The sequence below is a fragment of the Oryza brachyantha genome, chromosome 1, assembly GCF_000231095.2.
Source record: "Oryza brachyantha chromosome 1, ObraRS2, whole genome shotgun sequence".
In the NCBI taxonomy this organism is placed as follows: domain Eukaryota; kingdom Viridiplantae; phylum Streptophyta; class Magnoliopsida; order Poales; family Poaceae; genus Oryza; species Oryza brachyantha.
Window position 1 is genome coordinate 2,073,147 of NC_023163.2, and position 24,332 is coordinate 2,097,478.

At 43.3% G+C, this 24,332-nt stretch overlaps 4 protein-coding genes and 1 pseudogene across 7 annotated transcripts; 2 read left to right on the top strand and 3 right to left on the bottom strand.

Moving 5' to 3' along the window:
- The first annotated feature begins 1,155 nt into the window (after positions 1 to 1,155).
- LOC107303371 lies at positions 1,156 to 5,090 on the top strand (annotated as a pseudogene).
- Positions 5,091 to 6,285: 1,195 nt separating this feature from the next.
- LOC102718685 (histone H2B.5) lies at positions 6,286 to 7,844 on the bottom strand. Of its 3 annotated transcripts, none has more exons than XR_001551425.2 (3): positions 7,308 to 7,844; positions 6,746 to 6,824; positions 6,286 to 6,633 (listed from the first exon to the last, which is right to left on the bottom strand). XR_001551425.2 is itself a non-coding variant. In XM_015842447.2 (2 exons), the coding sequence occupies exon 1, from the start codon at positions 7,776 to 7,778 to the stop codon at positions 7,326 to 7,328; it is 453 nt and encodes a 150-aa protein (XP_015697933.1). In that variant the 5' UTR covers positions 7,779 to 7,844; the 3' UTR covers positions 6,286 to 6,824; positions 7,308 to 7,325. The 3 variants fall into 3 exon arrangements, 1 of the variants encoding a protein (XP_015697933.1); XR_001551424.2 differs by having other exon boundaries at positions 6,286 to 6,437; positions 6,536 to 6,824; XM_015842447.2 differs by having other exon boundaries at positions 6,286 to 6,824.
- A 3,011-nt stretch (positions 7,845 to 10,855) lies between these two features.
- On the top strand, positions 10,856 to 14,362 carry LOC102718039 (receptor kinase-like protein Xa21). Its single transcript, XM_006645442.3, has 2 exons — positions 10,856 to 13,589; positions 13,735 to 14,362. The coding sequence occupies exons 1-2, from the start codon at positions 10,856 to 10,858 to the stop codon at positions 14,118 to 14,120; spliced, it is 3,120 nt and encodes a 1,039-aa protein (XP_006645505.1). The 3' UTR covers positions 14,121 to 14,362.
- Positions 14,363 to 15,348: 986 nt separating this feature from the next.
- Positions 15,349 to 19,193, bottom strand: LOC102718962 (histone H2B.5-like). Its single transcript, XM_006643702.3, has 2 exons — positions 18,912 to 19,193; positions 15,349 to 16,159 (listed from the first exon to the last, which is right to left on the bottom strand). The coding sequence occupies exons 1-2, from the start codon at positions 19,137 to 19,139 to the stop codon at positions 15,719 to 15,721; spliced, it is 669 nt and encodes a 222-aa protein (XP_006643765.2). The 5' UTR covers positions 19,140 to 19,193; the 3' UTR covers positions 15,349 to 15,718.
- A 567-nt stretch (positions 19,194 to 19,760) lies between these two features.
- Positions 19,761 to 24,063, bottom strand: LOC102718319 (putative pentatricopeptide repeat-containing protein At5g59900). 2 transcript variants are annotated; one of them, XM_015838501.1, is made up of 4 exons: positions 21,152 to 24,063; positions 20,617 to 20,764; positions 20,332 to 20,492; positions 19,761 to 20,207 (listed from the first exon to the last, which is right to left on the bottom strand). In XM_015838501.1, exon 1 carries the CDS (start codon positions 24,061 to 24,063, stop codon positions 21,337 to 21,339), a length of 2,727 nt encoding a protein of 908 aa, XP_015693987.1. In that variant the 3' UTR covers positions 19,761 to 20,207; positions 20,332 to 20,492; positions 20,617 to 20,764; positions 21,152 to 21,336. The 2 variants fall into 2 exon arrangements, with proteins under 2 accessions (XP_015693987.1, XP_040376806.1); XM_040520872.1 differs by having other exon boundaries at positions 20,590 to 20,764.
- Between the last annotated feature and the right edge of the window lie 269 nt (positions 24,064 to 24,332).

Sequence of the window (24,332 nt, forward strand, 5' to 3'; positions counted from 1 at the left end):
TAAAAATCCATTTCAAATTATTCTTTTATAAATATGTCTGTTTGGTTTTTTCTCCGCTACAAATGATGAACAATCACCCACGGATAGTCTATAACACGTCACCGCTATTGTCGGTCCGCACGTGGAGTAACGTGGAGAAGTGGAGATGGGTAGTAGAGCAGGTATAATAGCAGGCTATAAGCCGGTTATAAACATATTTTAATAAAATAGGAGAAGAAAGAGAAACAGTTGGCTATAGATTTGTAGCTAGCTACAGCACGGACTTCATGACGCAGTTTGTGTATGACAGGTAGGACACAGTAGTACATATTTTATAGGTAACTATTATATAAATTAGCTATTAGATTAGCTCTTAATAAATTAGAGCCAGTAGTTTACTGTACTATTGAACTTGCTCGTAGACGACAGCCAGCCGCCGTGCAGGTGCAGGCCGTACCAACGGGCAAGACGAAGGTAGAGGTCGCATCTCGCGTGCTGTTGTGCACTCCAAGTGGTGGGCGGCTCATCGATCGCGTGGGGCGGCAACAAATGGGACACGGGCTGGCATACGGTAGCGGGCAGTGGGGGTAAAATAACTTATCGGCTATCGCTATGCCTATGACTCTTTCTTTCGTCGCTTGGTTCAAAGAGCAATTTTACGTATCAAATTTTATATACAAAAGAGTGGTACTTCATGATACCTTCTTAATGATAAGAAAAAAGCTACTATTTTCTATGTAAAATTTGGTATCTTGGTACCAAGAGATATCAAATTTTATATATAAAACAGTGATACCTCATAGTATTTTTTTAAGGATGGAAAAAAAACTCTGATGAAAAAGGTTGCCTCGTCGGTCGTCCTAAAATATCACAATTTAATATTTATAAGGATTATTTCAAAATATAGAAATTTCTCTTGATGCTTTTCGTCTAAACCAACTATATTCATCTCTAATTTAATCTATTCACTTATTTTCCTTCTCAACTAATTATGACCTTTGTTTATTTGCATATCTACAACAGCCTAGCAGTACTAATGAACAGTAGTGACCTGCGAAGGAAAAAGGGGATGATAGGTCAACGAAGTCAAAGTAAAGTCTTACCAAGGGGAGAAATGGAATCTGGAAACGGCCATACATTGCCTGCCAACTGAACCCAATAATCCACACGGTGGCGATGCACCCCGCGAAGCTCGCGTCGTGCCTCTTCCCCGTCCTGACGACGATCGCAGTGATCGCCGCTGCGTCGTCAGGCGACGAGGCGTCGCTGCTTGCCTTCAGGGCGGGTCTCCTCCGAGGGGGGAGCAGCAACGCAAGCGCCCAGCTCGCGCCATGGTCGTGGAACAGCAGCACCGGCTTCTGCAGCTGGGAGGGTGTCACGTGCAGCCGCCGGAGGCCGACGCGGGTCGCGTCGCTGAGCCTGCAGTCCAGCGACCTCGCCGGCACGCTCTCCGCCGCCGTCGGGAAACTCACCTTCCTGCGGAGGCTAAACCTGAGCTCCAACAGCATCACCGGGGAGATCCCCGCGAGCATTGGCCGGCTCCGGCGGCTGGAGCGGCTCAGCCTGAACCACAACTCCTTCTCCGGCGCGTTCCCTGCCAACCTCACCTCCTGCGTCAGCCTGAGAGTCCTGGATCTCGGCTACAACCAGCTCGGCGGCCATGTCCCGGCGGAGCTAGGAGACACGCTGCCACGGCTCGAGATGCTTCTGCTGACCAACAACAGCTTCACCGGGCCGATTCCGCCGTCGCTAGCCAACCTATCGTCGCTGCAATACCTGTACCTGGACTACAACCGGCTGGACGGCCTGATCCCGCCATGCCTCGGCAGCCTCCCGGCTCTGCAGGAGCTCAGCTTGGAGGCGAACATGCTTGCCGGCGATCTCCCGCCGGCCATGTGGAACCTGTCGAGGCTGAGGGTGATGGGAGTAGGGCTCAACATGCTTCAAGGGAGCATTCCTGGAGACATTGGCGACAAGCTCCCTGACATGCGCTTCTTTGGATTGCACGAGAATCGCTTTCATGGAGCCATACCCTCCTCCCTGTGCAACCTTTCAAGGCTCACGGATCTGTACCTCGCAGACAACAACTTCACCGGATTTGTGCCTCCCACGCTGGGGATGCTGCAATCTCTTGAGTATCTGTACATTGGAAGCAACCAATTTGTGGCAGATGACAGAAAGGGTTGGGAGTTTGTAGCTTCACTTGCAAACTGCAGCCAGCTGAAAGAATTCGTGCTCCCCCGCAACTTCTTTGGTGGGCAGCTGCCAAGATCGATTGTGAATCTGTCGACGACATTGCAGATACTTGATTTGGAGAACAACAGCTTCTCCGGCACCATCCCTAACGACATTGGCAATCTGATCGGCTTGACACTTCTTGACCTGGGGTTCAATCCCATATCTGGAGTAATTCCAGAAAACGTTGGAAAGCTAGCAAACTTGGTTGATATTGCCCTGTACAATACTGGCCTTTCAGGTCTCATACCATCAACTATTGGAAATATTACCAAGCTGAATAGGCTACTCGCGTTCCAGACCAATTTGGAAGGGCCAATTCCAGCAAGCCTTGGGAACCTAAAAAATCTGTTTAATCTGGATTTGTCGGCCAATCATCTAAACGGTTCAATTCCCAGGGAAATTCTACAGCTGCCTTCTCTAGCTTGGATCTTGGACCTGTCATATAATTTCCTTTCTGGACACCTTCCATCAGAAGTTGGTACCTTGGTGAACCTAAACAAGTTGATTTTGTCAGGAAACCAGTTGTCTGGTCAAATACCTGACAGTATAGGAAACTGTGAGGTGCTGGAATTCCTGAAGCTAGATAAGAACTCATTTGAAAGAGGCATACCAAAATCTTTGATCAACCTAAAAGGGCTTTCTGTTCTGAACCTAACCATGAACAAGTTATCTGGTAGGATCCCCGATGCCATTGGTAGCATGGGCAATCTGCAACAGTTGTTTCTAGCGCACAACAATTTTTCAGGACCAATCCCAGCAACTCTACAAAATTTGACACTGTTATCAGAACTAGATGTGTCATTCAACAATTTGCAAGGCAGAGTACCAAATGGGGCTGTTTTCAGGAACTTGACTTATGACTCAATTATTGGGAATGACAAGTTGTGCGGTGGAATACCTCAGCTTCACTTGCCTCCATGTCCTACTCTTGCTGTAAGCAAGAATAAAAAACGGCAACTAATGTTTCTTAAAATAGCTCTGCCAACAACAGGAGCAATCTTGGTGTTAGTTTCATCAATCATTCTTATTTTGTTACACCACAGGAAGCTTAAACAAAGACAAATTAACCAAGGGGCATCCTCAGTTATTGAGGAACAGTATCAGAGGGTTTCATATTATGCATTATCAAGAGGAAGCAATGATTTTTCAGAAGCTAACTTGCTTAGCAAAGGAAGATATGGTTCTGTTTATAGATGTACCTTGGAAAACGAAGGTGAAAGTGCAACCATGGCTGTGAAAGTATTCAGCCTTCAAACATCAGGATCTTCAAGGAGCTTTGAGGCTGAATGTGAGGCTTTGAGGAGAGTACGCCATCGTTGCCTTATAAAGATCATCACTTGCTGCTCAAGTATTGACCCACAGGGTCAAGAGTTCAAGGCACTGGTTTTTGAGTTAATGCCTAACGGTAGCTTGGATGGTTGGATTCATCCCAAATCGAGCAATCTCGCTACTAACAACACACTAAGCTTTTTACAGAGACTCAACATTGCTGTTGATATCTTTGATGCACTGGATTATCTCATAACCGCTGCGAGCCATCAATCGTTCACTGTGATTTGAAGCCAAGTAATATTCTTCTGGCAGAAGACATGAGAGCTAAAGTTGGAGACTTTGGCATATCAAGAATCCTCCCTAAAAGTAAAACTGAAGCTCTGCAAAACTCAAAAGGCTCGATTGGAATCAGAGGTTCCATTGGCTATATTGCACCAGGTAGTGCAAAAGTGTAGATTCTCTTGTCTTTATTCGCTTCCTATCCCTCCTCTTCTAGTAATAGATAAAAGGACAGTGTTACGTTATATTTTACTTGTAGAGATGTTGTGCAGTAAATTTATATTTAATTATGTATTTTTATAAATATATTAAATATTTTTATTCTAAACTTTGGCAAGGCATATTTATTAATTTATCTATTTTAAAATGATATATGGTGTACATTTTATCTCAAAGTTATATATTTTTACTTTTAATTTTACCCTTATAGAATTTTACTATACTATTAGGCGGTGTAGTATAACAAAATCAGATTCGTTGAGTCCAAAGTAATGGATGGCACAAAATTATTCGTGTGCACCTTAAAAAATCAATTAGTCATGTTTCTAATTTTTTGTTATCTTGAAGGTACAGTTAAAGATTAATATGATTGCAAATTATCTTGTAGAGTACGGGGAAGGTTCTAGTCTCCAGGCAGGGTGACATTTACAGCTTAGGCATCATGTTGCTTGAGATGTTTACCGGAACAAGCCCTACAGATGACATGTTCGAGGATTCGCTTACTTTGCATGAGTTTGTTGCAGCTGCTTTTCCTGAAAGAGCCCTGGAGATAGCTGATCAAACAATCTGGTTGCATGAAACAAATGATACAAACGTGACAGATGCAAGCATAACCAGAGGAATTATTCAACAGTGTTTGCTGTCTGTTTTTGGGCTCGGCATATCTTGCTCCAAGCAACAGCCCAGAGAACGAACTATGTTAGCAGATGCTATGTCAAAGATTCATGCAATCAAAGATGAATATCTCAGATCTCGGTGAGAAATTAAGATTAGCGCACATAGCTAAATGCTAGGCATCAAGTGATCAAGATATTTATGTCATGTCATGATTGTACCTGGAATAATGGGAGGCAAACAGGTGCACACCATAGTTAATGTTCAAGATTAGATGCATCCGGTTGTAAGACAGAAGACACATAGAATGTAATCATGTTGTTCCAATAATATTGAAGTACTGGAGTTTTTGGCATCTTATGCAACCATATTAGTAAGTTTAAACACATTCTTATGCAACCATATTAGTACTAGCAAAATTTCCATCTCCTTGAGACAGATACCGACACAAGCATGAGTCACCAAAGTTCAGTTTCCCACGTTAGATATTGCAGCAACATCCTCGATGGTCATTGAATAAAGAAATACATGCCATTGTAAAGATGTATACAGAATTTAATCATGTTGATCAAATAACACCGAAGATCAGAGTTTTTGGCTTCTTGTGATACACATGAAACAATAGTAGCAACTTTCAACAGATGTTTTGTGCATCCATAAGAAGAAGAAGAATTCTTCTAACTGATAGGGATACCGCTGCAACCTTAAATCACCAAAGTTCTCAGATTGCCAGTCCCATAGAAATATAGCATCAACATAGGTTGCATCTAACACATAATACCAAATCCATAATTAATCATGCTAATAACAGGAAAGGAGGGATTGCTCCTAGAATATGGGCATGTTATTCTGATCACTGCAAATTCATAATAGCCACTGAAGCTTTTCATTGGGTCCATTGAAAAAAAATTATGACATATCCATGTTAATCCTTAATCAGTCATAAAAAAATAAAGTTATTTCACAACGGATATTGAATGGAACAATTTCGGTTGCTCTTCCACATAAAACCTTCCAGGTAACTGATTCACCTCTAACCTTATTGGACAGAGAATCAAATGGCAATATTACATCATTACAATTAATAGAATCTACAAGGCTTGGGGTCTTATCTCAAGACATACTGTACTCCCTCCGTCCCAAAATTTGGCAAATTTTTGACTATCTGTATCTAGCATTTGACCATCCGTCTTATTTAAAAAAAATTTTAAAAAATAGTCACAAAGTTCTATTCATGATTTATCATCTAATAAAAATAAAAATATTAATCGTAAAACTTTTTTGAATAAGACGAAGCGTCAAACATTATAGCTAAAAAATAAAAGATTTGTTTATTTTGGGACGGAGAGAGTACGTCCTTAAGGCATGGACAAGTTGCAAATCTTATACAGAGCAATAGCCCAATAGAAAGGCTTTGGTATGAGCAGCAGCAGTAGAGATTTTAGATACAGCAGAATGTACCTAATGACTGTGCAGTTAGCTCATAAGCTAATAGAGAACCTGAACTCAAAAATTCAAATAGCTCAACCAGAATAAGAGGTTCAATTGTTTATGTTGCACCAGGTGACAGAAATCCTTCCATTATTATATTGCACATTTTAAAAGAAAAACATGATATGCTTACAGTAAATTTTGTGTAACTGCAGAGTATGGGGAAGGGTTTGCAATCTCAACTTCTGGTGATGTTTAGCCTTGGAATTTTGCTGCTTGAGGTGTTTACTAGAAGACGCCCAACGGGCAACGGACGACATTTTCAGAGATTCATTAGATCTACATAAGCTTACCAAGGATGTTGTTCCAATAGAACCTTAGAGATAGCAGACTCAACAATCTGGCTGCACAAAGAACCACAGGATAGTGTTATGTGGAGCAGACTCCACGGTCTTCAGGCAGTAGAGATTCATGCAATAAGAGATGCATATCTCATGTTTACCAATTAGCTCGCATAGGTAATAGAAGTTAGAACAGAAAGAAAAGCCTCCACCAGGGCATCCAAACCAGCTACAATACACAAGCTCATAGGAAGTAAGCCTGAAATAACAAAAGCCATATATGTATGGTGTTTCAATTAGCTATGACTCTCATAACTGTAGTGTGCTTATTTGATACAGTATCAGACAATTCAAAGTAAAGTTCAGCTCACACTGTTTCCTTCTTCCTGCATAATTGAAAAGTTGGAGCCCTTGCCGTCCCTTCTACAAAATTCACCTCAGATCAGTTTCCTGCATAATTGAAAAGGATGAGCTCCTGCCATCCCTTCTCCAAACTTCACTCAGATGAGTTGCAAGCACCAAAATCCAGTAGCCAGTAGTACAACTAGCAAGAATATATCCAATTCAAGTAAATCAATCTACACAATTGGGTCCACACAGTAAAGAACATTTCTAAACATCAAACACGCAAGGACTCAAAGGAGCAAGATTGTTCCTGATGAATTGGCATTTTCTCGGTCTAACAGCAGTTTTGTTCCACAAAATTTCACGATATCATAAAACTAGCAGCACAATGACCGGCAAGAATAAGAAAATCGAACAATCACAGAACAGCAATCACATACATAGAAGTAACATAAACAGTATTCCTGATTAGTGAGAAATCAGTTTCAATCACACCGTACTTCTTACAACCACCAACCACGCACTAAACCATCCATTCCGAATAAACACTACCACTACCAGATAAACAGAGAAGAGCAGGAAACTAACACTAGCACTAGGTGGAACCTAAGAGGAGGTGAACTTGGTGACGGCCTTGGTGCCCTCGGAGACGGCGTGCTTGGCGAGCTCGCCGGGGAGAACGAGGCGGACGGAGGTCTGGATCTCGCGGGAGGTGATGGTGGGCTTCTTGTTGTACCGCGCCAGCTTGGCAGCCTCGCCGGCGAGCTTCTCGAAGATGTCGTTGATGAAGGAGTTCATGATCGACATGGCCTTGGAGGAGATGCCGATGTCGGGGTGCACCTGCTTCAGCACCTTGAAGATGTAGATCTTGTACGTCTCCACGCTCTTCTTCGCCTTCTTCCTCCCGGCGCGGTCCTTCTTCCCCTCGCCCTTCTCGCCCTTGCCGGCCGGGAGCCGCTTCTCCGCCTTGGGCTTCTTCCCCGCGGGGGCCTTCTCGGCCGCGGGCTCCTCCTCCGCGGGCTTCTTCGCCGCCGGCTTCTTCTCCGCCTTGGGCGCCATGGATTGCTGCGCTCTGCTGCTTCTCTTCGAGAGGAGGGTTTGGGTCTGGAGCCGCGTGAGCTGCGAAGATGGATCGCGATGTGAGGAAGGGGAACCGGGTGGGGGACGAGTTTATAGCGGGGGGGAGAGGTGAGAGCTGATTGGCGGAGAGGCTTGTCCCCCGGATCGGTGACGTGGACGATCGTGTGACGTCCGGTGATGTTTCAGGGGACGGCTGCAACGCGTCTCCGTGCGGATCGCTGACGTGGTGAAAACTTTAGGCGGGAACGCGGATTGTTTCCGGCGCGCGGTGGTGATGGCCAGGCCTGATGCCCTGATGGGTTTTTTTTTTGCTTTTGCTAGCTAATCCACCTACGCTGCGTTCCGTAAGAGATGGAGGGGTTCGTTATCTGACATACAACTTAGGCCGCGTTCCGCTCGGGCAAGGTATCTAACCAATTTTTTTTTCTTTGTGCACGTTTCCTAAATTACTAAACGGTATATTTATTTAAAAATTTTCTATAAAAAATTTGTTTTAAAAAATCATATTAATCTATTTTATATTTTTTTAATAATTAATAATTAATTAATCATATACTTATCTACTACTATGTTTTTCGTGCCGGATAACTTACCATCACCACCCCACTCCCGAACGCAGCCATAATAGATTAGTACATAATTAATTAATTATTAAAAATATGAAATAGACTAATATGGTTTTTAAAATTTAATAGTATAAAAAATATGCGTATGAAAAACAAGGGGATAAGATAACTTAGAGCAGGTACAATAGCAAGGCTATAAGCTAGCTATAAACATATTTTAAAGAGATAAGAGTGGAGAGAAGGGAGATGGACTACTAATGTGCATGACATGTGGGACCATGTATTGATGTTTTATAGGTAACTATTGTATAATTGGCTATTAGATTGACTATAGATAAATTAGAGCTACTAGTTGGCTATTAACTTGCTCCTATACCCTTGCCGAACACCGTACTAATATCACTCGTCTTCTAAAACTATAAACAGCTCTCGGAAACGATTTTTTTAGCAAAGAAAAGAAAAATAGGTGTTGTATACATGATACTCCGTATTATTTTGTTTTGTTTTATTGTTGCACTTGTTAATTATAAAATCAAGGGGTCAAATTTAACACTTCATGCACCGTCTTATTGGTATATCACCGCATAGTCAAAATGTAGCATCACATTTTTTTTTAATTTTGCGTGAGGCTAATGGGCTAATCGGAAAAGCTTAAAATAACGCGGCCTACCTCTTTGTTCGGTCTACCATTAATTAAACTGAACGACTATTTTATCAGACCAGTGACCATCAATTAACTCAAATTTCCTATGTATCATATGCAGTCGGAAACCCAAAGTTATTTTTTACATCAGCATCAGCATGCATCCTACCAAGACATGACGACGGCTACAGTTTTACATCCAGAGATAAAAGGTTACGGGATATATGCCGAGTCGATGAAAGAACACATATCTATAAATACTGAACCCACTGCTAATTATAACATGTTACAACTTTGTAAATATGTCACGGCATCACTCGCTAGCGATTATTACAAACTCATATATCACATCATTTGTTTCACTAACAGTTATTACAACTCAAATAAAAATGTCATACTATCTAATTTATTACATTCAAGAGCACTATATCAAATTAACATCACATATTATTTCTATAATACTTTAACATTCACACATTTATTATTTCTACAATATTTAACATACATTTAATCATATGTTTTGCAGTAAAATACATGGCACCACCTAATATCAGATGATAGATTGATCATAACGTGTATTCTAGAAGCCACCATGCTTTGCATTGTATTATATTACATCTATCTCAAAATATTAAAAACTAACATTGGACTAGACATAACCTGTAACCTGGTATAAGTTTATCTAGATTTGTTATACTAGGTTATATCAAATCGGGCCAACACATATTTTAACATTTTGTGATGGATGTTGCTAATCAGTAAGCACAAAAATTCATTAACATTATTTTTCTGCAAGATTTAAAAAATCGTCATATCAGCATAGAATAATTGCTACTACTCTCTTCATCCAAAAATATAAGGGATTTTAAGGTTTTATCTCATTCTTAAATATTCTCTAATGCTAGCTATCACATTCATCACTTTTTATTCAAATTTCTTCTGGACTACTCTCCCATCTATACCTCCACCTATTTAAGAAGAGCACACTAGTCATCTCTTTTTTCTACTTAGAGCTCCATCTTTTCGTTTTTCTTATAGTTACAAACCAAAATTTAAATTTTTAATCTTAAATTTAAAGTTGATTTTAGAGTTATTTTATCGTAGTTTATTTTCCAGCTTTTGCTTTTAGATCACTAAACCACATATATAAAAGTTTTATCCAGAATTATTTTTTATTTGCTAATATACCATTTAATTATCTTCATAAAAACAAAAAGATAGCATAACATTTAGTTGTTTGCCATTAGCTACCTAATAGAACAAGTTTCACATTAAATAGTGACAAATCATGAAATATATCATACCTATGGCCTGTTTAGTTCCCAAAATATTTGTCCGAAAAACATTACATCAAATTTTTACACACTTAAATAGAGCATTAGTCATATAAAAAACACTAATTACAAAGCTAGAGGAAAATCGTTGGACAAATCTTTTAAACGTTATTAGTCCATAATTAGTCATAAATACTACAATAACCACATGTGTCAATGACGGATTATTTGTCTCGTGATTTTTAGTGAAGCTATAAAATTCGTTTTTTCGTTCATGTCCGAAAACCTCTTTCGAGATCCGGTCCAACATCCGACATGGGACTCGAAAATTTTTCGTTTCGCGATCTAAAACACGCCCCTAGCTGAGTTTGGTGGAACAATAGGAATCGTCGTAATCGAACTATCCACATAAACCATTTTCTTTTGCAAGGATACGGAGCAAAGTACAGTGACCACACAAAGTACAGTCAACGAAGCATGTGACTAAAGTTTTATTCCAAGTATAGTAAGAGCCCGTTGGTAGTAGAGTATCGTTCTCACACATCGAAGCGAAGAAACTTGAAGAGACGCCACATGAGGCTTACGGTAGCTTACCTCCTCTCCGTCCTGGCGATCGCCGCCGGCGGCGGCAGCAGCAGCGACGAGGCCACGCTGCTTGCTTTCAAGGCGGGGTTCAGCGAGGGCAGCTCAGGTGCGCTCGCCTCCTGGAACAGCAGCACCGGCTTCTGCCGCTGGGAGGGCGTCACATGCGACCGTCGGATGCCGACGAGGGTGGCGGCGCTGAGCCTGCCGTCGAGCAACCTCGCCGGCACGCTCTCACCGGCCGTCGGAAACCTCACCTTCCTCCGGTGGCTCAACCTGAGCTCCAACGCGCTCCACGGGGAGATTCCCTCGAGCCTCGGCCGGCTCCGGCGTCTGCAGGTCCTCGACCTTGGCAGCAACTCCTTCTCCGGTGCGTTCCCTCGCAACCTCACCTCCTGCATCAGATTGACAAACCTGAGCGTCAGCTATAACCAGCTTGATGGCCACATCCCCGTGGAGCTGGGAAACAAGCTGACAATGCTTCAGTCACTTTTGCTGGAAAACAACAGCTTCACAGGGCCGATTCCGGCCTCGCTAGCCAACCTGTCGTCACTCCAGTGCCTACACATGCACAACAACCACCTGAATGGCCTCATACCGCCAGTGCTCGGCAGCATCCCAGCTCTGCAAGAGCTTAGCTTGGGCGGAAATGGCCTCTCAGGCGAACTTCCAGCCTCCCTGTGGAATCTGTCAACACTGACAGTCCTCGCAGTGTACGGCAACATGCTACAAGGAAGCATCCCGGCCAACGTTGGTGACAGTCTTCCTAATATGCGAACTTTTGGATTGGCCGATAACCGGTTCACCGGGGTCATCCCCTCTTCTCTCTTCAATGTTTCATCACTCACACTTGTGGCTCTTTACAATAATAGATTTACTGGGTTTGTGCCGCCTGCCGTGGGAAGATTGCAGTCTCTTGCATTTCTATACCTGTCTGACAACCAACTTGAGGCAAACGGCAGAAAAGGATGGGAATTTATCACCTCATTAACCAACTGCAGTCAGCTGCAACACCTTGTTATCGCCAACAACTCTTTCAGCGGGCAGCTGCCAAGCTCGATTGTGAACCTGTCGACGACACTACAGAAGCTCTACTTAGGTGAAAATAGCATCTCCGGGAGCATCCCCGAAGAAATTGGCAATCTGGTCGGTCTGGACACGCTGTATCTGGCGTTCACCTCGCTATCTGGAGCAATTCCGTCTAGCATCGGGAAGCTAGCAAACTTGGTCGAAATCGGCCTATACAATACTAGCTTGTCAGGCCTCATACCATCATCTATTGGAAATCTTTCAAGTTTGAATAGGCTGTATGCATTCTACACCAGTTTGGAAGGGCCAATACCTGCGAGCCTTGGGAAACTAAGGAAGTTGTTTGTTCTAGATTTGTCAACCAACCGTCATAACGGGTCAATCCCAAAAGAAATTTTGGAGCTACCTTCACTGTCTTGGTATTTGGACTTGTCATACAATTCCCTCTCCGGACCACTTCCATTAGAAGTCGGCACCTTGGCTAACCTAAACCAGTTGATTCTGTCAGGAAACCAGTTGTCTGGCCAAATACCTGACAGTATAGGAAATTGCGAGGTGCTTGAATTCCTACAGCTAGATAAGAACTCATTTGAAGGAGGCATACCTCAATCTTTGACCAACTTGAAAGGGCTCAACCTTCTGAACCTAACTATGAATAAATTATCTGGTAGTATCTCAGAAACTATCAGTAGGATTGGCAATCTGCAACAGCTGTGTCTAGCTCACAATAATTTTTCAGGACCAATCCCAGCAACTCTACAAAATCTGACATTATTGTGGAAATTAGATGTGTCATTCAATAATTTGAAAGGGCAAGTACCAGATGAGGGAGTTTTCAAGAACCTTACTTACGCATCAGTTGCAGGGAACGCCGAGTTGTGCGGCGGAATAACCACGCTTCACTTGGCTCCATGCTCCATTCTTGTTGGAAGCAAGCACCGAAAGCAATATCCAAAGTCTCTGGCAAAAGCTCTGCCAACAACAGGAGCAATACTGGTGTTAGGTTCAGCTATTGTTCTTATTCTCTTACACCACAGGAAGCTCAAACGAAGACAAAATGGCCAAGGGACATCTCCAATCATTGAGGAACAGTATCAGAGGGTTTCTTATTATACGTTATCAAGGGGAAGTAATGGATTTTCAGAAGCTAACTTGCTTTGCAAAGGAAGTTATGGTTCTGTCTATAGATGTACTTTAGAAGAGGGTGAAATTCTTGCTGTAAAAGTGTTCAACCTTCAACAATCAGGATCTGCCAAGAGCTTTGTGGTTGAATGTGAGGCTTTGAGAAGAGTAAGACATCGTTGTCTTATAAAGATCATCACCTGTTGCTCAAGTACCGATCCACAGGGCCAAGAGTTCAAGTCATTAGTTTTTGAGTACATGCCCAATGGAAGCTTAGATGGTTGGCTTCATCCCAAGTCAAGCAATCCCACTCTTAGCAATACACTGAGCCTTTCACAGAGACTCAGCATTGCGGTTGATATTCTAGATGCACTGGATTACCTTCACAACCATTGTCAGCCACCAATCATCCATTGCGACCTGAAACCAAGTAATATTCTTCTTGCAGAAGACATGACCGCAAAGGTTGGAGATTTTGGCATATCAAGAATCCTCTCTGAAAGTATAATTAAAACAATGCAAAATTCAAACAGCACATTTGGGATCAGAGGTTCCATTGGTTATATTCCACCAGGTAGTTCCAAATATTCCATTTTGTATCTATTCCTATCTCCCAGTCTCCCTTCTCCCCAATGGGTGAGGTCGTCTTGTGGCATTCCAATTTTTTCTTCACATTTTAAGGTGCATTTACAGACTTTCTGACATTGCAAATATTGCAGAGTATGGTGAAGGTTCTGCAGTCTCCAGGCTAGGTGATATTTACAGCTTAGGGATATTGTTGCTTGAGATATTTATTGGAAGGAGCCCTACTGATGACATGTTCAATGATTCAATGGATCTACACAAGTTTGCCTCAGCAGCATTTCCTGAACGAGTCTTGGAGATAGCTGATCAAACAATCTGGCTACATGAAGAAGCAAAAAATAAGGATGCAACAAATGCAGGCATAACAAGAGGTATTCAGGAGTGTTTGGCTTCGGTCATTAGGCTTGGCATATCCTGCTCAAAGCAACAAGCCAAAGAGCGAATGTTGTTAGCAGATGCTGTGTCAAAGATGCATGCAATCAGAGATGAATACCTTCTGTCTCAGGTGGTTAAGAACTGAAAACCAGAGTTGAGCTAAATGTAAGGTGAGATGTATATACAGAGTTGATGATTGATTTGGAAATACAGAGGCATACAAGGTCTTATAGTTGTCATTCACTAAATAAAGGTTAGATGCCTGTAATTGCAAAAGATGCATACAGAATGTAATCATATTATGATAGAAAAGTACTGGAGTTTTTGGCTTCTTACACTATGTGGATAAGATTTCAATGCCAAGTCGTGCACAACAATAGTTGCAGAATTTCTAACTCCCTGACAAATATATTTCCAGAACAATAGGCGCATGTAAGTTTTTGCCCCTAGGCCCCCTACAGAACGATAGCTTATTACACAATGCAGCACTAATAAATTGGAATTATGCAGATCAAACTAGAATATCAAATCCATAACTATGACAATTTATGCTATCAAAAAAGATAAAAGCACAACTGTTCAAACAATTAACCAAACAGGAATGAAGGAGAGTTCCCCAAAAGCATCAGACCCCATTATTCGAACCATTTTCCATAGTAGCTACCAAAGCTTTTCTATGAGCCAAAAATACTGCCATATCCACATTAATTGGTCATAAAGGATTAAAGGACATACGGATATAGCTAAAGCTACATGGCATGGAATGCTTAATAGAATAAGCCAACAGAAATTCAGGGTGATCTTCCAGTGATGAATGGAGAAAACTGATACACTTCAAACAACCTCGCTGGAAGGAGAATTTAAGGATAGCATTACAAAAAAAAAAAAAGAATCCATAAGAGCTTGGTCGTTGTCTTCAGGCATTGCAATATGGCATATCCTGAATTCCTGATATCCTGCAGGCAACCACAACTCCCCCCCAACAGCAAGCTTTGAAAAAGATGCAGCAGAGATGATAGCATACCTCATGGTTGCTAGTCAGCAGACAAGCGAATCAGGAGCAAAGAGAGAGCGTTCACTGGGACATTCAGGACAGAAATCAGTAACAGGTTGGAACAGCAAAATCCTGAAATAAAGCAAACACACATGGTGTTTCAGGCACTAATTTCACTAGTATACTGTATTTCTTTGAAACTTTACCATACGAAGGTGAAGCTAAACTTAATTTCAGATTTCAAAGTTCTCAGCTCAAAACAGAACCAAAGATCATGTTGCTATACCATACACTGAGATGCGCACAGCTCTTATGTTTTAAATGCACACATCATAAACGAAAATGAGCAACAGGATCACAAAAATTTTGGATTCCTTCCGAGGTAGTTCCCTACCATAGAACATTCAAACCTATAAACTACATGGTGACACTTGAGCAGTAGCACCAAACTCCAAATAAACATGATCCAGAAATCAAATTCTGGTCAATATTAATTCTACAAGATCAGACATTAATTGTTTCCAACAAGCATAAGCCAACCAGAGATAACAAAAGAGAAATCACCTATTAACATGGTTTAAAGCAAAGTTAATACTCCAGGGTACTTAAGACAATGGTTTCCCCAAAACAACCAGCGCAATTTTCTTACCCCCATTCCCACAGAATACCAAACTAACGACCTAGAGCAATATGAAACAGTAGGTGAGTAACAATTCACCATCCAGTTCTACTGTTCTAACCATCGATGCCTAGGAGGATGTGAACTTGGTGACGGCCTTGGTGCCCTCGGAGACGGCGTGCTTCGCGAGCTCGCCGGGGAGCACGAGGCGCACGGAGGTCTGGATCTCGCGGGAGGTGATGGTGGGCTTCTTGTTGTACCGCGCCAGCTTGGCAGCCTCGCCGGCGAGCTTCTCGAAGATGTCGTTGATGAAGGAGTTCATGATAGACATTGCCTTGGAGGAGATGCCGATGTCGGGGTGTACCTGCTTCAGCACCTTGAAGATGTAGATCTTGTACGTCTCCACGCTCTTCTTCGCCTTCTTCCTCCCGGCGCGGTCCTTCTTCCCCTCGCCCTTCTCGCCCTTGCCGGCCGGGAGCCGCTTCTCCGCCTTGGGCTTCTTCCCCGCGGGGGCCTTCTCGGCCGCGGGCTCCTCCTCCGCGGGCTTCTTCGCCGCCGGCTTCTTCTCCGCCTTGGGCGCCATGGATGCTGCTCTCGCCTTCTCGGGAAGCGGGGCGGTGGGGTTTTGGCTCTAGAGCTCCGGGAAGAGGAGACGGGGGGCGATGCTTTTATGGAGGAAGCGGTGCGCGCTCCGATTGGTGGAAGGGCCAGAGGCGCGGATCGATGACGTGGATGAATTCCTGACGTTCCATGCTGGGGTCGGCGGCCGGGATGCGTTTCTGCGTGGATGGCCCGCTCGCCGAAAATGGTGCGCGGGAAGAGACGGATCGGAGGAGAGGAGGGAGCGGTTCCCGCGCGCGCGGGTGTACACGACTTTCGGAGTTGGGCTTTCCGTCGGTGGAAAGCTTAGGTTACGGCCCAATTCAGCATTGCGGTTGATATTCTGGATGCACTGGATTACCTTCACAACCATTGTCAGCCACCAATCATCCATTGTGACCTGAAACCAAGTAATATTCTTCTTGCAGAAGACATGAACGCTAAGGTTGGAGATTTCGGCATATCAAGAATCCTCCCTGAAAGTGTTGTTACAACACTGCAAAATTCAAACAGCACAGTTGGGACCAGAGGTTCCATTGGTTATATTCCACCAGGTAGTTCCAAATATTGCATTCTTACTTCATTCCTGCTTCAAGGTTGGGGTCAACTTGGGGCAATCCAAATATACTCCGTATCATTTTGAGTTGCATGTCAAGATTAACTGAAGTTGCATATATTGCAGAGTATGGTCAAGGTTCTGCAGTCTCCAAACAAGATGATATTTACACCTTAGGCATACTATTGCTTGAGATATTTACCGGAAGGAGTCCTACGGATGACATATTGACATGTTCAAGGATTCAGTGGATTTACACAAATTTGCTGCCGCAACATTTCCTGACCAAGTCTTAGAGATAGCTGATCAAACAATCTGGCAAAACATAAAATCATTCAAGAGTGTTTGGTTTCTGTCCTTTGGCTGGCCATATCCTGCTCAAAACAACAAGCCAAAGAGAGAATGTTGTTAGGAGTTGCTATGTCAAAGATGCATGCGATCAGAGATGAATACCTCAAGTCTCGAGTGGTCAAGAAATGAACAGTAGAGTACTTGAGATAAATGTTGGGGGAGGTATATATGTACAGTTTATGATTGCATATTCATTAAGTAAAAGTAAATGGCATGTCATTGTAAAAGATGCATACAGAATATAATGAACTTATCATGATGATCAGATGATATAGAAGTACCAGAGCTTTTGCCTTCTTACACATAATGTAATCAACTAACCATGTTGCCTTCAATACCAATTGCTACACAACCAGAGACGCAGAATTTCATACGGCCTGACTCAGATTCCCACATATACTACAATGCAGCAAGAAATTTTGCAAATATACAGACCAAACACAGAACATCAAATCCACAACAATTCATGCTATAGAAAATGTTAAAAGCACAAGTGTTCAAACAATCAACCAAATAGTACTAGGAATGAAGGAGAGTTGCCCAATCCCCCAAAACATCAGAGATTAGACCCACTATTCAAATCACTGTATCATAACTGCTACCGGAGCTTTTCTATTAGCGAAAAATACTGTCATATCCATATTAACTATAGTAAACAAAGGATATAGCTAAAATTACTTGGCATGGAATGTTTAATAGAATCCCAACAGAAATTCAGGATGCACTTGCGCTACCACCTTGTAGAGAACTCATACAACCTCACTGAGTCACTGATCAGAAAATTGTACAAGTACAACCACAATATTAAGCTTTGGTAGAAGATGCAGCAGTAGAGATGAGATGCATACAAATACAAGCTGATTAGGAACAAAGAGAACGCTCACTCAGACATTCAGAACAGAAACGAATTAACAGGATGGAACAGCAGAATCCTGAAATAGCAAGCAAATACATGTTACTATTCCCACTTCCGTAGTAGGAGTACCATTTGAAGGTGAAGCAAAACTTCCTTTCAGATTTCAAGCCCTCAGCACAAAAATAGAACAGCAATAACCATGTTGACATACCATATAATAATGCACAAGCTCCTCTTTTGTTTCAAGTGCAAAAATCATGAATATGGCAATCAGGTTACTAAAAAAATTGACTCCATTCCATAGAACCTAGCAGAATCAACTGGAGTGTGAGCCAATCAACACTGAAGCCGTAGCAGACGAGTCAAGACATACATGCTTTGGAAATTAAATTACAGTAACACGTGAAGATATATCCAGGAGAATGCTAATAACACAACATAGATGCAAGCACATAGATAAAACACAGCATCAGAAATTCATACTTATAAACTGCAACCACAGAATACAGGGCAAGATCAGATTATCTGCGTAACATAGGACGTGTAAATTAAACCGGCACAATTACTATTTGTACAGATCCAGATAATATTTATCCTACCATGATAAGTTACATGATAGTCAAAAGCCAAGCTAACTACACAATAGTACCATACCATCCAAATCTCCAACCTACCACAACTACCACTAGCAGTGGGACGAGACAGGACACAGAGAAGCCTACGTGCCTAAGCGGAGGTGAACTTGGTGACGGCCTTGGTGCCCTCGGAGACGGCGTGCTTCGCGAGCTCGCCGGGGAGGACGAGACGGACGGAGGTCTGGATCTCGCGGGAGGTGATGGTGGGCTTCTTGTTGTAGCGCGCAAGCTTGGCAGACTCACCAGCAAGCTTCTCGAAGATGTCATTGATGAAGGAATTCATGATCGACATGGCCTTGGAGGAGATCCCAATGTCGGGGTGCACCTGCTTCAGCACCTTGAATATGTAGATCTTGTACGTCTCCACGCTCTTCTTCGCCTTCTTCCTCCCGGCGCGGTCCTTCTTCCCCTCGCCCTTCTCGCCCTTGCCGGCCGGGAGCCGCTTCTCCGCCTTGGGCTTCTTCCCCGCCGGGGCCTTCTCCGCCTTCTCGGCGGCGGGCTCCTCCTCCGCGGGCTTCTTCGCCGCCGGCTTCTTCTCCGCCTTCGGCGCCATGGATGCCGCTCGCTCTTCTTCTGCTCGGGGAAGGGGAAGCGGTGGGGGTTTTGCGGTGGAGTGGTGTGTATTGCGAGACTGCGTGCGATGTGGAGAGGAGAGGGCAGGGGGGCGACGACTTTATATCGGGCTAGAGGTTCGTGCTGATTGGTGGAATGGGTTACCCCGCGGATCGATGACGTGGAGAAAAGTATGACGTCCGATGATGTTTCAGTCTACGGCTGGGATGCGTTTCCGTGCGGATCGCTGACGTGGCGAAAAATGCGAGCGGGAGCGGGGAGAGAGCGGTTTGTTCCGGCGCGTGGTGGTAGTGGGGCCTATCAATCAGAGAGGGTGTTCAGTTTTGGGCTTTTGGCATGGCGTTTGAAGGCCCAGTAATATGCAAATAAGATAAGAAAATAATACTACTACACGAGAGTAAAATAAAGTCTAGATATATGATTCTATAGGTCAGTTCTGAAGAGTTATCCAAACATTTATGAGAGAAAATCATCTTTAGATCAAAACAAAACAACCTTGTACAGAAAAAAACGTTCGATTAGTTAAAATCCTCTAGAAAATTTTCATGGGAATTTGAAAGCTTAGAGCAAGTTCAATAGTATAGTCAATTATTAGCTCCAATTCATCCATAGTCAATCTAATAGCTAAAGTTACCTCTAAAGCATCAATACATGGTTCCACATGTCATACCCACACTGTATCTTGAAACATGTGCTGTAGCTGGTTACAAATTAGTAGTCCACTTCTCTTCTCTCTCTTATCTCTTTAAAATATTTTTATAGTTGGCTTTGTACCTGCTCTTATGAAAACAAGCAGCATCTGATACTCTCCGTCGTGTAACAATGCAGCAGCTTAAATGCAAATCATAGCCACATCTTCATCTTCTACGCTGCTGCTTGGAGAGCATCCACCCTATACAATTCTAATGCACTGATACTGGTATCATCCGAGATAAATCTCCCTCGTAGAAGAATCGCAGAACATTGCCTTTCACATTCTTTCTCCCTGCCTCTTTCATGATCCACGCTACTGGCAGAGGTAGTGCGGCCGATTTAGGATGTAGCCAGACTGCAAAGTGCAAACAACACAAGACAAACTAATCAAGTACCCAGAAAATCCTTGCTCATTGATCATATAGATGAAGCACCGACCTTGAGCTATGTGATATTTCCTAGTAGTTTAATGAACTAACCTGGTGTGGGGGAAGTCCTCGCGGTCCAGGACTCGATTTTTTTGAATCCAGCATCAAAACGAACTAAAGAAGCCTGATAATTGCCTATTTGTTCAGTCTACCATTAAAATCAAGGGCTATCTTACCAGCCTCATCAACAAACTCACATTTCCCTATGTATCCTGCAGTCAGAAACGCAACATTGTTAGTTAAAGAGCTTCTATCAAGTAATGATTGCCATAGTTTTATTTCTAGAGATTAAAAGGTAGGGAGATATACGCTGAAAGAAGACAGTGCGATACATACTAGGAACTTGCTAATCTTTGACCGCTTGACGACAATGGCTTGATCATAATTTGTCTTCTACTATGCTTCTCTGCATTGTATATACTCTTCAGTGCTCAAGGACATCTCTAAGCACGCAAAGGGTGTTATCTTTCTGCATGTTCTGTCACTGTTGAAAATTTTAAATGTTGTTAGGTGTATCCATGTTGATCAGAACAAATCCTTCAAAATCATGTAACCTCCTTTTTTTTCATTTTTCAAACAAGGATATGCAGAATTGCAAAGCTATTGGTATTTGTTGTGTAAGCCATGTTGATAATGTAAAGTCCAACTAGTTGGTTAATTTTAAGCTTGGAATATCTAGAAAATTTACCAAGATGAATATGTTTTAACAGACTATGTCAGCCTAACTTGCGACTGAAGTAAGGATGTAAAACAGTAAAAGTATTGTCAAATTAAAATCTGGGTGCTCAAACTGAACAAAGCTACAATACTATCTGCAAGTTTGCAGACATCACACCCTTGGTAGAAAATTACTGGGGATCATATTGCTTACTTGTTGTGTGTAGAATCCATGACATCAAATGCGGAATTTGCGTGTACTGCATGATCTCTCTGAAGCAACTGAAGTCATGGCACATAATATGGTAATGGCTCAAGGAACTATTGATGGATCCTGTCCTTGATAAATGGTAGCAGCATATGCCATTAGATGAGAACTGAAAACACACTTCCTAGGAATCAGGTGGTCAGCAACAATGCCTGCCCATTGCTGACCATCAGAGAAGCTCCTATAAGAAGAGCTCTATATGTATCCCAGTTTGACTGCACCCCACATCTAATCATGTTTTTGTATATGCTCAAAGCCTTACCAGGTTCACCATGAACATTGCACCACCGAATCACAATGTTGTATGCTACAACGTCAGGTTTTATTCCCTTGTACAACATTTCGTTCCAAAGCTCAAATGCTTTATTTATGTTACCCCTCTTACCGAGCCCATGTATTATTGTAGAATAGCTGATACAATCTGGAAAGAAACCATATTCAGTGATCTTACTCATAAGGTCAATTGCCTCTTGGATTTTTCCAGACTTACAAAGTCCCTTGATCAGTATGTTAAATGCCACTATGCTAACTAGACGGCCTTGAAGCATGGTTGAATGGAGATCTTTAGCCCTTTCCATGTCCCCTTCAGTTGCAAAATAATCCAGAAAACAATTATAAGTAAATTTGTTAGGAAGAAATGTCCCACCTAACATCTCTTTACAAAGGAGCTCTGCACTGCCCAAATACCCTGACTTGCAGAGATTATTTATTAAAACTGTATATGTTACAGTGTTTGGGGAGCAACCATCATCAACCATCTGATCCCAGCAGTTTAAAGCTTGGATCATATCTCCTTCCTTTGAGTGTGCATCAATCATGCATGTATAGAATACATCATCTGGCTTGACACCTTTTTCTTTCATCTCCCTAAATAGGACACATGATTTTTCCTTATCATGCTGTTTAAGAGCAGTATATACAATTATCGTAGAGCTGACAATATCAGGCTTGACGCCACGTGCTGCCATCTCATCCCAAAGATGGTATGTTTCAGTAAACCTTCCTTCTCTAGAGAATCCATACAGAAGCGCAGTCATGCTAAAGTTGTTGAGCACGGCATAGCCTTTTTCTAGATCAGCAACAAATTCATTTGCTTTAGATGCTCCACTGGTCAAGCACAGCCCACTAATTAATGACCTATAAGTGTAATTATCAGGTCTGAACCCTGTTTCCACCATTTGATCATATAACTGGAATGCCTTTTTCATATTGCCAACAAGGCAATACCCTTCTATCATAACATTAAATGTCACATCACTTGGTATTATGTTGCTGCCAATCATCTTATCAAATAACCTAGCAGCTTCATCCATCTTTTTATCTTTGCAGAAACCATTGATAAGTGCTGTGAAAGTATAATTATTCCATGCAATGCCCCTCTCAGCCATCTCCCTATGGAGTTCCATGGCGCTGGACAGATTTCCATTCCTACATAAACCAGCTATTAGGGGGCAATATGATGCTGCATTTGGTGTCAATCCCTCCTTAACCATATCGCTCAAAATTCTCCTTGCCTGATCCAAAGTATCCTGTTTACAATAACCATTAATTAAGGAATTGTATGGATAAACTGTTGCTCTGATTCCCTTCTCCCTCATCCTATCAAACAAACAGGTTGCATCCTCCAACATCCCTCTCTTGCACAGGGAATGTATCAATATAGCATAAGTCACCTCGTTTGGCTCCAGGCCCCTGTCCGCCATCTCTGTGAATAGACTATCTGCATCATCAAACCTTCCATTCTTGCACAGTTTATCAATCAATGCATTATATGCAAACACATTTGGTACCATGCCCAGATCACCTAACTGACAAGCTAATCTGAAAGCCTCCTCGACTAGCTCCCTCTTGCGTAACTCATCAATCATAAATGAACAATTAGCCTCTGATGGCAAAAAACCAAGTGTGATCATGTCTTGTGTCATCCTCAATGCCATTTCCAACTCTTCTGTCCGACAAAAACCATACACCAGAGTCCGGTATGTCACTTCATCAGCTGTCACTCCTCTTTTCACCATGTCATTCTTCACCTCCACAGCCTCCTGAACTCGCAGATTCTTGCACAAACCATACATCAATACATTGTAAGGCACGGCGCTGGCCTTGACCCCCTCACTTTCCATCCTTGCCACCAACCCTCTCGCACCATCCAAATTCCGGGATTCACAATAAGATCGAATCCCTGCCGTGTAAACATACTCATCCAGACAAACACCAGAGTGGACCATTTTATCAAACAGGTGCCGGGCAATAGCGAACTGCCGAATCTTCACAAGAGAGAACAATATGTGAGAAGCGGTATATTGGTTGACAGTGATGCCGGATGAGAGGGAGAGGTCAATAACGGCGGCGGCGTCACGGGCGCTGCGGAGGCGGAGGTACGATGAGGCGAGCAGCGAGGCGGCGGTGGCGGTGGCGCCTGGCGGGAACGACGAGAGGGAGGAAGCGTGGGAGAGAGACGAGAATGAGGAGGAAGCAGACGGGGTGGAGGACGCAAGGGAGAGGAGCAGGGAGGCCGCGTGCGGGGAGGACGACGAGGAGGAGGAGGACGGCGAGGACGACAGGAAGGAGAGGGCGAGGAGAGACAGGGACACCGGGGAGACGAGGTGGGGCGGCAGCAGGAGGAGGAAGCGGCGGGAGAGATCGGGGCGAGACAGCGAGGCCGGGAGGAGGAGGAGGGAGGAGACGTGGGCGGCGGCCAGGCGGCCGCGGAGCAGCGGGGCGGCGATGGCGGATGGCCAGGTGGAGGGCGGGGCGTGGTGGAGGATGTCGGCGAGCAGCTTAACCATGCCGGAATGGGAGGTGGTCGGCGCCGAGTTGGGATCGCCGGCGAGATGCCGGCGTGCCGGGGGAGGCATCGGAGGTGGTGGCGAGGATGGCCGCCGCATACGCCGGTGTGTTGGGCGGGTGAGGCGGCGGGCGACGGCGAGCTATTGTAGATTTGAGAAGTACAGTGAAAAGATGGGCGAAGTGCTCCGTAGGTGACTCAAGACTGACCGTTAGATCATGAATCAACGTCAGATGGATCAACATGCTACTAATTTCTACTCGCAATTTGAGGATGTATTCGATATAGCTGGAAGATAGGATATTATACGATTTTGTTATAAGCTAAACGATAGAAGTA

Bases quoted from the DNA above. Each gene is read 5' to 3' on its own strand.
- LOC102718685 (XM_015842447.2), bottom strand. From the start codon at position 7,778: ATGGCGCCCAAGGCGGAGAAGAAGCCGGCGGCGAAGAAGCCCGCGGAG.
- LOC102718039 (XM_006645442.3), top strand. From the start codon at position 10,856: ATGAGGCTTACGGTAGCTTACCTCCTCTCCGTCCTGGCGATCGCCGCC. The intron at 13,590-13,734 runs GTAGTTCCAAAT...CAAATATTGCAG, and splicing joins CATTGGTTATATTCCACCAG to AGTATGGTGAAGGTTCTGCA.
- LOC102718962 (XM_006643702.3), bottom strand. From the start codon at position 19,139: ATGGCGCCGAAGGCGGAGAAGAAGCCGGCGGCGAAGAAGCCCGCGGAG. The intron at 16,160-18,911 runs GTGCACCCCGAC...ATGGCGCCCAAG, and splicing joins TATTCAAGGTGCTGAAGCAG to GCGGAGAAGAAGCCGGCGGC.
- LOC102718319 (XM_015838501.1), bottom strand. From the start codon at position 24,063: ATGCCTCCCCCGGCACGCCGGCATCTCGCCGGCGATCCCAACTCGGCG.